The following is a 12,773-nucleotide window of genomic DNA, read 5'->3' on the forward strand; positions in this document are numbered from 1 at the left end:
GACTCGCGAGCGCACACAAGAACGCCAGTCAACTGCAAGGGGTGCATCCATCACGTTGCGCGCCTGCTGGAAAAGCAGAGGATTTATGGGTTGCACGGGTTGCATTTCAACCGGCCGCACCACTCCACGGTTGCCATGGTAAACATGGCGGCCGTCCCTCGCCCAAAATGGCCGGAGAAGACCGCGTGGGTCCAGCGAGGCGAAAAAAAAAAGAAGCGACCTGCGCCAGCCGCTCTGGGCCGCCCGCTCTATGGCAAGCGTCGGGAGTGCAGCAGGAGGACTTGAAAGGCTAGGATGGAGTTTCGCAGTGCGCATGCGCGCCGCGGGAGCGAGGCTGGGAACCTCAGCGCGCAAATGGCCGCAATCCTGGGCGCCTGCGTGCTGCGATAGGTGTGGCCCTCCAGTGACGAGGCGAGACCTTCTGCCAGCGCACGCGCACTAAGGCGGCCACCCAACCTGTCCGGCGGAGAGCATGCGCGCCGCAGCGGGGTGTTCCGCTCTGGTTGCTGCCTCTCCTCCCCTCTGCGGGTAACGCGCAGGCTCAGATCCGGCTCGAGGCGGGGCGCGACGCTGAGCGGCGCCGCCGCCGCCGTGTGCGCAGGCGCGGGGGGCGGCGCCTCCCTGGCAGCGGCCGCCTTGCTTTGGGCTGGGCGCGCGTAGTGCGCGTGCGGGGGAAAAGGTGGCGGGGGGAGGCGATAAGTGCGCGTGCGCACTGCGGGCTGGGTTGCAGCAGGCAGCGGCGGCGGCGGTTGAGCTCGAGGCGGGCGGGTGAGTGAGTGAGTGAGGGGGGAGAAGGAGGAGGAGGAGGAGGGGAAGACCGCGGCGGGGGGAGGGGGAGGGTCGTGCGGCGGGAGGGGAGGAGGGAGCGGCAGCCCCCCCCTCACGAGGCGCGGCCGGTGGGCAGCTGGCCGGCCGGCCTCCCTCTTCCCCCCCGCCTGGCTCTCGCGTGGTCGGGAGGAGGCGGCGGGCGGGCCCAGGCCGCGGTGTCCGCCCCGGGCGGGGCGGGGGGACTGGAGAGGGATGTGGCTGGGGCAAGCGTTGGTGGAGGGGGGGTGGGCAGAGTGTGGCTCCGACTGGTGGCCTCCCTTTCGCCTGGGGGGCTTTTCGGGGGGAGGGGGCCCCTGTGCTCCTCTCCCCCTGGTCCTCCAGCGGGGGGAGCGGCCGCCGTGGGGCTGGGGGGCGCCCTTCATGATGCAACCTGGGGAAGGTGGCCCTTATCACCTGTAAGGGGGGGGGCGCTCTGGAGGTTCCTCTCCATGGTCTTGGACGACTGCCCTAAGAAAAGCCCCACAGATTCCAAGGGGGGGGGCTTTTGGCTTCAAACCTGGAGGCCACGCTTATTGGGGGGGGGGTCTTTCAGTTTTGCGAGGAAGACCCCCACAGGCTGTTGGGATTGTGGGTGAGGGTTGCAAATCCAGGCATCCCTGGTTTGTTTTGGAGGGGTTTTTTTTTAAGCCCCCTTTTCAAAGGATCTCTCTGCTCATGGAGGGTTTGCAAAATGGTAAGCTCTGTTTGGGTGGGGGTGGCGGGATAGAGAGAGAAAGTGTTGCCGTCTTTCTGGGCCCAGAGGTGAACTTATCCTACCCTGAGCTTGAGGGCAGAGTGGTGAGAACTCCAGTGTGGGGTGGGAAGGCTGTGGATTTCCCCGAGGATAGATTATTAAGGGTTGGACAGCCATTCCCCTTGAAAACTGGGCATCAGCCTAGCACTGGTGCATGTCTGAAGAATACTCTGGAGAAGTTTTCTCTCCCCCCCCCTGCTCCAAAATCTCCATATGGGGGGGGGGTGAAGGCACTCTGAGAAGGTGGGTTCCTGTAAGGCAGAGGTGAGACCAAGGAGTAGGAGCGGGGAGGCGATTGGGGGTCAGAAGAAAAGGTCTGCCTGGCTGGATAAAGACAATATTCCTTTGCTTCCTTTATACCCTGCCTTTCTCCCCAGTGGGGATCCCGAGTGGCTCATATATTCTTTTCTCCTTCATTATGCCTTCACAACAACCCTGTGAGGGAGATCGGGCCAAGCAGGGGATTGAGCCTGGCTGCCATGAGTGTGTGTTTGGAAGGAGCGGGTGCCCCAATAGTGGGACCCCCCTGCCTCTTCTTAGGACATGGGGTTCAGGGGGTCTGCAGAGGTGAACTGATCCCCTTTGGAGGGGCTGATGTTGATTGAATGGAAAGAGGACTGGGGCCATCTGGTTGGTTGCAAGATTAGGTGGGGTGAATCTACAATTGTGGAGCTGTAGGGGTGTGTGTGAGGGTTCAGAAACACCAGTGGCAGATTGAATGGTGCAGTGTGGAAAAGGTACCACTTGCCCCTGGGGCTGAGGTGAGGAGAGAGATGGGATGAAAGGGGCCAGCCTGAGGCTTGGCTGCTGGAGGGTGCCTGGGCAGGTGAGCAGGTGACTTAATTCCCAATGGGACAACCACTGAACATATTCAACAATAACGGTGGATTGTTTCAGTTGGTAGCCATGTTGGGGGAACCGTTAGATTAGAGTCCAGGAGCACCGGAGTGCCTTTTGCTCCTTGAGATCTGAGGGGACACTGAGAAAAGTTGAGGCTGGAAATTCCTTCCTTGTGTGGTGGCTTCTTACCTGGGCTCAGAGGAAGGCCCCTCCGAGTGACAGCGCTTGGCGGGGCATTGACAGTGAACGGTGACTGGCTGACATTTCATCTGGCGCTTCTCCTGGGCCTGGCGGGAGCTGGGTCTGGTGCATGACAGAGGGCTGGGGCTTAGGATCGTGGGACGTTTTCAGCATGTGGGGAAGAGTTAAGACCCAGCAACTGAGAGTCTGACAAGTCAAAGCTCTCTTTGCCAGATACCTTTGACCTTTTGTCCGTCTCTGAAGGGGGTATTGGACTCAAATCCAGCTCCTCTGTTGCAGCCCAACACAGCCAGGCTCCAAAACAGTTTGTGGGGGAGTTTCTCCCGCCCCCTCACATAGTTCTGGATGTGGAATGGCTCTGTGGGGGGTATTGCCCTCCCTGTTGTGTAAGAGGGCTCCAAGCGACGCAGTCCGCTCTGTCCCGGCTTCCCGGGGCCATGTGGTTGGTGCTGGCTCTCTGCAGTCGCCCTGGCTTAGCTGAATCATGCTTGGTGTTGGCAGGAAGCGAGGGAGGCTCTCTCCAAACATGTGGCACAGGGAGATCTGGTGCTTCTCTCTCTCTCTCTCGCAAAGTGGGTTAGAACTTTCTGCCGGGCTGCGCGGCTCCCTCCCCCTTTCCCTGGGCCAAATCGGAAGCACGTGGTCATGCTCCAGGGTTATGGGCGGTGATACGGGGGACTGCTGCCGCGCCGCCTCAGAAGGAGCTGTCATTCCTTTCTGCGTGAGCTATTATGGTTGACAGTTGTCCTAATCAATTATCGACGCCTCGGGCAGGTTAGGAGTGGCATGCCGAGGAGGACCGGCTGCCACAGCGCTAAAAGGAGCTCTGGAGCTCCCTGGAGAGGGGAAAATGAGTCTCCCCGTCTCTCCAGAGCCAAAGCAGCCTGGCCAGTGCCTGCATAGGTAGCAAGCAGCTGCAGCCTCCTGCTTGTGTCTCTGCTTGGTCTTCATTCTGCGGCCAGGCTTCCTCTGCGGTGCCTGCTGGAAGTTGGGGAGGGTTCTGGCCATACCTGGGACCGTGCAGGACACATCAAGGCCTGACCTTGGTACCAGCTGCATCTCCGTTTCCTAAGAAGCCTTGGACAAAAGGGTTGCGTGGTGGGAGCGGGACTTCACCCTATTCCTGATTTTTGGTACGAAGGCAGAGAACTACTTAAGAACATAGAACATAAGAACAAGCCAGCTGGATCAGACCAGAGTCCATCTAGTCCAGCTCTCTGCTACTCGCAGAGGCCCACCAGGTGCCTTTGGGAGCTCACAGGCAGGATGTGAAAGCAATGGCCTTAAGAACATAGGAACAAGCCAGCTGGATCAGACCAGAGACCATCTAGTCCAGCTCTCTGCTACTCGCAGAGGCCCACCAGGTGCCTTTGGGAGCTCACATGCAGGATATGAAAGCAATGATCTGCTAAGGTCTTTGCAATCTGAGATCAAGATGGGTAGCCATAGATTGACTTCTCCTCCATCAATCTGTCCAAGCCCTTTTTAAAGCTATCCAGGTGAGTGGCCATCACCACCTCCGGTGGCAGCATATTCCAAACACCAGTCACATTTAAGTGAAAGAAGTGTTTCCCTTTGTTAGTCCTAAATTCTCTCTCCACATTTTTCAAGTGGGATGCCCCTGGTTCCTAGTGCCCAGGCAGAGATTGAGCTGCTAAGGATGTGGGGATTCCGGGGCACCCCCTGGGCTTTATTGCTCTTCACCTGGGATTCATACTCTGGCCCAGTGCAGGGAGGAGGGTCTGGCTTTCGTGGCTGACTTGAAAGTGGAGCAGGAGCTTAAGTTGAGACCCAGCACTGAAGGGAGAGAGCTGTACTTGATGGTGCAAACTCTTGTGTGTCGAGCTCAGGAGGGTGGGTGGGCTTCTTGATTTCGATCGCTCCCCCTCCAGGCCCCTGTTTGGAGCGACTTCACAGGTCTGCTACTGTGGGACTTCCACTGCAAATCACAGCTCCGGGGGCATAAAACTTCATTCTTCTCTCTTCCCAGCATTTGGAGATTTCCTTTAAACAGAACGAAAGCGGGAATTCTCCTCGTTTGTTTGTATGGCTAGCTGCTGCTTTTGGGATGGAAGTTAAGGAAAAAAGCGAGATTCTGGATGAAAAATGTTTTGGAGGGTGGCCATGCTGATCTGCAGTAATAAAAGCTAGAGTTGAGTCCAGGAGCACTTTAGGGGACCCATAAAATTTTGAAGGTCTGAGCCTCTTAGGAGTCCAAAGGCTCTCTCTTTTTTTTTGAGTTCAAAGCTTCCCACCAAACTTCTAGACTAAGAGTTACTTTTTTAGAGAGATTTGCACAGGAAATCCCTGGTTTCTCTTTATAAACGTCTGAAAAGCTTTATAGCAGTGGTGGCGAACCTTTGGCACTCCAGATGTTATGGACTACGATTCCCATCAGCCCCTACAATTGGCCATGCTGCTTGCTTGGGGCTGATAGGAGAATTATGAATCCATAACCCTCAGACCTCCTTCGCTACTATATAGGTACTTGTTCATAAAACGGCCCGATGCGTTTCAGTTAGACTGAGTTTGGTAAGGGGTATAGGTAAATACGTCTGCACCTTCTTCCTTAGGTCCCATCTTTGGTGATCTTTTTCCTGGCTTCAACGCTGCAATAGTGCGGAGGGAGTGCAGCGGACCTGCGTCTCAGAGTGATACCAGCCCACAAATTCTTAGGCTCCCAGATCTGCTGTGTGAAAGGCAGTGTCTAGTCTGGGGAAGTGAAGCTCTCGGGCTTCTTCAGGCATCTCGGTTCTTTGCTTCAGGTGTCCTGTGGCAGTCTTTAGCCGTTCTGTGAAAATGGGGCATTGCTGATCAAAAAGGCTTTTTTGGGGGGGTGGAGGGGAAAGGTTAGCTAGCATCTGACAAAGCATAAGCATTTTATTGTCATTGTGCACGCACAACAAAATTTACAGCAGCATTCCTCGATGTACACAATTTCAGACTCATCCCCCATCCTCACTTTCCCCTTCCTCCACCCATCCCTCCACAGCCCCAAACACATCCACACGAAGCCGCGGAGTTTAGCATAGTCACAGCTCTAGAGTAGAAGCTGTCTCTAAGCCTCTTTGTTCTAGTTCTGATAGACCTGTGTCGTCTGCCGGATGGTCACAGTTCAAAAAAAGAGAGTGTGCCCGGATGGGGCCGGGTCTCTCTCCGGAATGTTGGGGCTTTCTTTAGGCTTCGGGAATTATAGAGTTCTTCCAAGGAGGGGAGAGGGCAGCCGATAATCCTCTGTGCAGTAGTGATCACCCTTTGGAGCGCCTTCCTATCCGCCACTGTTCAACTGGAGAACCATACACAGATGCAGTAGGTTATGACTCTTGGGCACCTTGTCGGCCTGGAACAGGAGGCGAAGTGGAAGTGTTGCCTGCTTGTCCAAATGCTCAAGAACCTGTTGGGAAGCCCATTCCAAGGCCTGGCAGAGGGATCACGCATGGTCCCACTTAACTACAGAAGCCTCTGCGATGAGGAGCTGAGTAATGGCCGTCACTTGAATTCAGTCCCACAGGTGGGCCAGGGCTTATCCAGTCCCACAGTCACAGGCGTGAGCCCTTTCAGAGGCCAGGCTTGCCTACCATTTTAGTGCCTGCTTCCTGTCCAGGGAGAAACTGCCCAGCTGGCAGGCGGAGTGGAGGCTTCTGCGAATGCAGCCTTCTCTCGGTCTGAAGCCAGGAAGGTGATGCCTTGATTCTCTTGACTGATTGCACGGCCCTGGACTCCTGCAGCAGCATCGTGGGTCGCCTGCCGGCGCTTTCCCACCTTGTGGCAGGTTGCTGCCCCTTGGAGTGCCCACAAGCTTCTCCCCGGCAGTGATTCTGCCAGAAGGGGATTGCGTGACCTTGGGTGATACCTGAGTGGGAGGCCGGGACCTAAGTGGGAACTTCTTCCGCCGTGGGAGCTGAGCGTGGTCTCCAGGTGGCCACTGGGTGCCCTTCCCACGTTTGCCCCAGAGTGTGTCTGCAGTCATGGCCTCTGGGAACTTGTGAATCTTTTTTTCCAAGAGGTTAAAGTTGAGGCTTTGGAAATGCTGGGTGAGTGGCTGGCTGCAGAAAAAAATTCTGCACATGTATCGATGTTGTTCAGAACGTACTGAGTTGTACCATGCCTACTTCTTGGTACTTTTCATTTTTCTGGTGCCACTTGATTTTGGGCTAGTGCAGGGGTCTGCAACCTGCAGCCCTCCAGATGTTCATGGACTACAATTCCCATCAGCCCCAGCCAGCATGGCCAATTGGGGCTGATGGGAATTGTAGTCCATGAACATCTGGAGTGCCATAGGTTCGCCACCACTGCACTAGTGGAACTCGTTTCCTCAGAGGCTGGTACCTGGAGGCTCCATTCCTTTGATTCATCTGGGTTCTCTCTCCCCCACCCCACCCCTTTTCCCCAGCAGTTTCCATAACATCTGATCCACCATGGCTGATGACCTCGACTTTGAGACCGGCGATGCCGGGGCATCGGCCACCTTCCCCATGCAGTGCTCCGCTCTCCGCAAAAACGGCTTTGTGGTGCTCAAAGGGCGTCCCTGCAAGATTGTGGAGATGTCCACCTCCAAGACCGGCAAGCACGGGCATGCCAAAGTAAGTGCGCTTCGTCCACATTTGTCTCAGTTTGCCATGGCCTCTGGTGGCTCCTCGTGGCTGTTCCTTTGGCTGTTGGCAGAGCAACCTGGCAGGTATTGATTGTACACAAGTGTGTATGAAGGGTTTTTTGGTTGTTGTTGCCTTGCCTTGTTTTTTTAAATTCATTTATTTGCTTCATTTATACCCTGACTTGCTCCCCAGTGAGGGCCCAAAGCAGCTTACAGCGTGGGGGTACTTTAGGCTGCAAGTGTGTGGGTAGCCCACGGTCACCCAGCGAGTTCCCATCGCAGACTGGACGTTCGAACCTGGGCCTCCCAGATCCTCGTCCAACACTGGCCATTACGCCGCACTGGTTACCCCCTTCATCAGCCCAATTTATGCCCCGATGCTGGGAACTTTATATCACCTCCGCCCAAGGAAGCCAATATGCCGTGTGCAAGCGTCAGGGTTTGTCTGTGCTTCTTCAGCAGCAGTGGCGCAGGAGGTTAAGAGCTCGTGTATCTAATCTGGAGGAACCGGGTTTGATTCCCAGCTCTACCCGCCCTGAGCCTAATGGAGGCTTATCTGGGGAATTCAGGTTAGCCTTGGCACTCCCCACACACTCCAGCTGGGTGACCTTGGGCTAGTCACAGCTTCTCGGAGCTCTCTCAGCCCCACCCACCTCACAGGGTGTTTGTTGTGGGGGGGGGGAACAAGGAGATTGTCAGCCCTTTGGAGTCTCTGGGAGAGAAGGGGGGACTCAAATCCGAGAACTCTTCTCCCTCTATGAGTGGCGTGGGGGTTAAAGAGCTTCGTGTATCTAATCTGGAGGAACTTGGGTTTTATTCTTCCCGGCTCTGCCGCCCTGAGCTGTGGAGGCTTATCTAGGAATTCAGATTAGCCCTGTGCACTCCACACCTGCATAGCTGGGTGACCTTGGGCTAGTCACAGCTTCTCGGAGCTCTCTCAGCCCCACCTACCTCACAGGGTGTTTGTTGTGAGGGGGGGAAGGGCAAGGAGATTGTCAGCCCCTTTGAGTCTCCTGCAGGAGAGAAAGGGGGGATAGAAATCCAAACTCTTCTTCTTCTTCTTCATTCAGGCCATCCAACACGTTTGATTTACAGCCCCGGCAACTATAAATAAGCAGACTATATTTACATGTGTCGGGCAGAATATTTACCATGGAAAAATACAGCATCGGGGAAAAAATTCTGGTTGGGAAATTTTTCCACCCCACATCAGAGATGACCTGTAAGACAGGCCTGTTGCAAAGGAGAGGGATTTTTGCTTGGAGACTCTTGATAGCTGATTCCCGCGTGGTCCCTGAAGGGTGTCCGTTAAAGGGGACGCTTCATACAGGCTAGAATGCTGCAGCCAATAACATTGGCCTGTCAGTCAGACCAAACGGGACTTTCATCTCCTTCCCTTCCCGTTTTGGGTTGCCAGGTGACAATAGCAGAAGCCGGCAGCTGGCAGAATCGCCCCTCCCCCACCATTTCAGGTGCTGCCCTTCTCTTGCCTCGTTTCCTGGGCTCTTTTCCCAAGCCTCAGCTCCTCCCAGGAAGCTGTTCCTATCGTCGGGGGTCCGTGGGACAATTTTTCCTCCCCACCCTGAATCTGAACGGTGCCAGCTTTGGCTGCTGGATTCTCCTGGCCGTTGGTGCCTTCGCTGATTCTGCTTTGGCCTGACCAGGTGGGGCTGGAGGCTGCCACACAGCCCAGCACAGGCATCGATCAGTTTCCTCAAATAATCACACTGGCTGGAGACGGAAGGTTAATGGCTGAAAAGGAATGCGTCGCGGTAGCATAGCCGGATGGAAGGCAGAGGAGGTGGCGTCTAACCAGGCACAAAAAGAAAGACGGGCCTGCGCGAGCCACGCTTTAATTTGGGGGCTGGTTCGCTGGGCGACTTAAAAGGGCAGTCAAGATTTTGGTGTATTAGGAAACATGGGCATCTAAGGCTGGTAAAGGGGCCGTAGCCAGTGCAAAGCATCTGGCAGGAGGTGATGTGGAAGACCTCTTGCATAATTCTCTGGAGACTGAGTGGAGGGGCTGGTCCAACATAAGGCTGGGTTGTGTGTTCATGATTTGGTGGGGGGGGGATGGGGGGGGTGCTTGACCAAGAGGCCAGAGGGTGAGTCCACAAAGCGAAGGCAGACGAAGTGGAGACAGTGCACAGTGTGTGTGTGTGTGTGGGGGGGGTGTGAGTCACCCAGAGAGGGATTGGACTCCAGTTCCAGACTGGTTTGTGGGGCGGGGGGGGGGGGGGGTTGTAGGAAGAATACTTCAGTCCATTAGTTCCACCTCTTCAGTGAGGAAGTCAGGGTAGCTTCCTTCTCTGTTTTGCCCCCCCCCCCTCCCCGAGCCAGCCCAGTCTGAAGGCACTGTGACCGGCCCCAGGATGCCCCAATGCAGTTGGCGGCTGACCGGGGTCTTGAACCCGGGTCTCCCCGGTTCTCTGCTTGTGCGCTGTGCAGCTGGTGGGCGCCTTTGCAAAGACCACCCGGGTGATGCTGCTGCTTTCCTTCCTCCCACCAGGTGCACCTTGTTGGCATCGACATCTTCACCGGGAAGAAATACGAAGATATCTGCCCTTCAACCCACAACATGGATGTGCCCAATATTAAGAGAAATGACTTCCAGGTAGGTGAGCAGAGGCCAGACTTGCAGCTGACCTGGGCTTCTGGCTGCGAGGCTGATGAGGCCAGGCCGACCGGGGGTGTGTGGCTTTGGACAAGGAGTCGTGAATGGGCAGCACTGCGGAGGCATCTTGGGGGCCAACCGGACAGGGGTGGGCCCAGTGGAATCTGCCAGGGGGAGGGGCTTCGAAGTGTGTCAAAAGTCAGGGTCATAAGGACTGCCCTGTTTGTCCCTGTGCCTGCGGGAGGAGATCCCAGTAGGTATAAACTGTCCCAAAGTATTCCCGGAGGCTTCCCTTCATGGTGAGATGAGGAAAGCCAGCACAGTCCTGGTGGAGTGCTTTTTTGGGACACACGCACACGCTCTCTCTGACGGCCAGTCAAGGGTTCCAAGAATGATACACGCAGCTCATTTCTCACAACTCCCCATTAGAAGGTGGCAGGAAGCAGCCGGCTTACGATGTTTCTCCTCCTCCTCCTCCTCCTCCTCTCTGTTCCCCTCTCCCCTCCTGACAGCTCATTGGGATCCAGGATGGGTACCTCTCCCTGCTCCAGGACAGCGGAGAAGTGCGGGAGGACCTGCGCCTTCCCGAGGGAGACCTGGGCAAGGAGATTGAACAGAAGTATGACTGTGGCGAAGAAATTCTGGTAAGGGATGGCACGTGGGGGCGGGGGCGGGCCCTGCATGGGCCAGTGGGGGAAGATTAGGGTTGTCGAGCTCCCACCATTCCAGTCAATTCCGGGATGACTGATTAGCTCCCTCAAGAGAAGGGCTGCTTTGGAGGACATCCCCTTCCAACAGGGGTCCCTCCCGAAACCCCAGACTCCCCCCCCCCCCGAAATCTGCAAGTATTTCCCACCCTCAGGAAGGCAGCTTTTAAGAACATAAGAACAAGCCAGCTGGATCAGACCAAAGTCCATCTAGTCCAGCTCTCTGCTACTCCCATGGTGGCCCACCAGGTGCCTTGGGGAGCTCACATGTAGGATGTGAGCGCAATAGTAGCCTCCGATCACCTGGTCCTGTTAAGGCATTTGCAATCTCCAGATCAAGGAGGGATCAAAGTTGGTAGCCGTGAATCGACTTCTCCTCCATAAAATCTGTCCAAGCCCCTTTTTAAAGCTATCCAAGGTTAATGGCCATCACCACCTCCTGTGGCAGCATATTCCAAACCCACCAATCACACCGTTGCGTTGAAGAAGTGTTTCCTTTTATTAGTTGTAATTCTTCCCCCAAGTATTTTCAATGGATTGCCCTGGTTCTAGTATTGTGGAGAAAGAGAGAAAAATCTCTCTCTGTCAACATTTTCTACCCCATGCATAATTTTGTAGACTTCAATCATATCCCCCCTCAGCCGCCTCCTCTCCAAACTAAAGAGTCCCAAACGCTGCAGCCTCTCCTCATAGTTTTCTTCATTGCCAAGACCTTTCTCCCTTCTCAGATCACCCCGTGCTTTCCTCACATATGACCAGCCAAGGGAAGCTGCACTGTGTTGCTAATCAAGGCCAGGCTGTGGCTAAATGTCCGAGCAGGCACCTTGCAGGTGAGCCCGGGAGAGGGCCCAGAGGGAGGCCGCGGGGCAGGCGCTTGGCTGCAGCCCTCCCGAGTCGGGGGCCTCACGGCTGCCTCTGCTTCTTCCCCTCCTGTCGCAGGGCAGCAGCAGCAGCAGCTCCACCTTGTGATGAACCAGAGAGGATCGCAACCCGCAGACTGGCTCCATTTGGCTCCAGACCACCCAAATCTTTTTTTTTCTCTCTCTCCCTTCCTTTAAAAAAGCAAAATCTCCCCCCCGTCCCTTTTGAATTAAACAAGAGAAAACAAACTTTTTATTTTGTGGTCTTTTAAAAGAGAAAAAGCTGGATGCTGATGTATTCCTTTTAAATTTTTGTTTTGGTCCCCTCCTTTCCTCCCCCCCCTCCCCACTCCCAGCTCCTTCCCTCTCTCCGGTGCTAGTAACACTACAGCTGTTTTCTGGCAAAGAGATGTTGAGAATTTGCACTTAAAGGAAACATTTAAACTGCTAGGAGGAAACAACCTTGCAAGAGACTCGTTTGAATTGTTCTTTTTCTTTTCTTTTTTTTAAAGCTTAACGCTTCTGTGCTGAGGTGGTGGGGGTGGGAGAGAAGCTGCCCCCCCCCCCCTTTTGCAGGAACAACTGAAACGGAGCTAAAGATCAGCGAGAGCTGCAGACAGAGCTCTTACCCCACCATCCAATGCTGTTTGTTCTTGTGAGGCCTTCTGCTGTGTGCAGGGGGGGAGGGATGCCCATTTGCCCCCCCCCCCTCACGCTTTTGAAGCTTTTTTCTCATCGGTGGTTGCAGCAATTTGGTCAATCCTCTTGGATCCTTGCCTTTGGGTTGTGCCTTCCCCACAGTAGCGGAGGACCACCCATTATTCAAGTGTAGTGTGTCTTTTTTTTTGTTTTACAGATTACTGCTCCTGTTTAGGTTGGGAGTTTGCTTTAACCCCTTATACTTAAGTCCTTCTACAGAGCACTGATCCCCTTCCCCCTCCCCATGCCAGTGCAGGAACTTTGGGAGGTAGGAGTCCCTATTATAAGGCTGGGGAGCACAGCTTACTACTTCCCCAGCACTGCAGGGAGCAGATTTGCTCTCTCAGCTTGCCTGGTAAAGATGCACATTTGGCCTGAATCCCACCTAAGCTCTGGCCCTGTCAATCATGTTCTGTTCTCTGGCAGTTCTCTAGCACGATTCCCCCCCCCCCCCCCCCGCCCTTTGTATTGGGTAACCAAGAGCTGTCTAAGGTAGGGATCTTCCGGGGGAGCCGAGTGGCCCCTCGACTTGTTTCCCTGGTTCAGACCCGCCTCCCCCCCCTCCCATGTCAGCCAGGTCACGCACAAACCTCTTCACCTTTCACCTCCTGTTAAATCCAGCCACATTTGTTAATCAACCTCAATAAAAAAAACAGTTTAAGCCACTTGCCAAGCTGGCTCCGGGTTGTGTAAAATT

At 55.1% G+C, this 12,773-nt stretch overlaps 1 protein-coding gene across 4 annotated transcripts; it reads left to right on the forward strand.

Annotated features, from left to right (window-relative positions):
- The first annotated feature begins 355 nt into the window (after positions 1-355).
- Positions 356-10,529, forward strand: EIF5A (eukaryotic translation initiation factor 5A). Of its 4 annotated transcripts, none has more exons than XM_048518351.1 (4): positions 356-528; positions 6,996-7,185; positions 9,706-9,810; positions 10,323-10,529. In XM_048518351.1, exons 2-4 carry the CDS (start codon positions 7,021-7,023, stop codon positions 10,512-10,514), a joined length of 462 nt encoding a protein of 153 aa, XP_048374308.1. In that variant the 5' UTR covers positions 356-528; positions 6,996-7,020; the 3' UTR covers positions 10,515-10,529. The 4 variants fall into 4 exon arrangements, with proteins under 4 accessions (XP_048374308.1, XP_048374307.1, XP_048374305.1 ...); XM_048518350.1 differs by having other exon boundaries at positions 6,999-7,185; XM_048518348.1 differs by lacking the exon at positions 356-528 and adding an exon at positions 612-768 and having other exon boundaries at positions 6,999-7,185.
- Positions 10,530-12,773: the final 2,244 nt, after the last annotated feature.

This window comes from Sphaerodactylus townsendi, linkage group LG15 (assembly GCF_021028975.2).
Source record: "Sphaerodactylus townsendi isolate TG3544 linkage group LG15, MPM_Stown_v2.3, whole genome shotgun sequence".
Lineage (NCBI taxonomy): Eukaryota > Metazoa > Chordata > Lepidosauria > Squamata > Sphaerodactylidae > Sphaerodactylus > Sphaerodactylus townsendi.

Excerpts from the sequence above, each read along its gene's own strand:
- EIF5A (XM_048518351.1), top strand. The coding sequence starts at position 7,021 with ATGGCTGATGACCTCGACTTTGAGACCGGCGATGCCGGGGCATCGGCC. Across the intron at positions 7,186-9,705 it reads GCAAGCACGGGCATGCCAAA|GTGCACCTTGTTGGCATCGA; the intron begins GTAAGTGCGCTT and ends TCCTCCCACCAG. Across the intron at positions 9,811-10,322 it reads TTAAGAGAAATGACTTCCAG|CTCATTGGGATCCAGGATGG; the intron begins GTAGGTGAGCAG and ends CCCTCCTGACAG.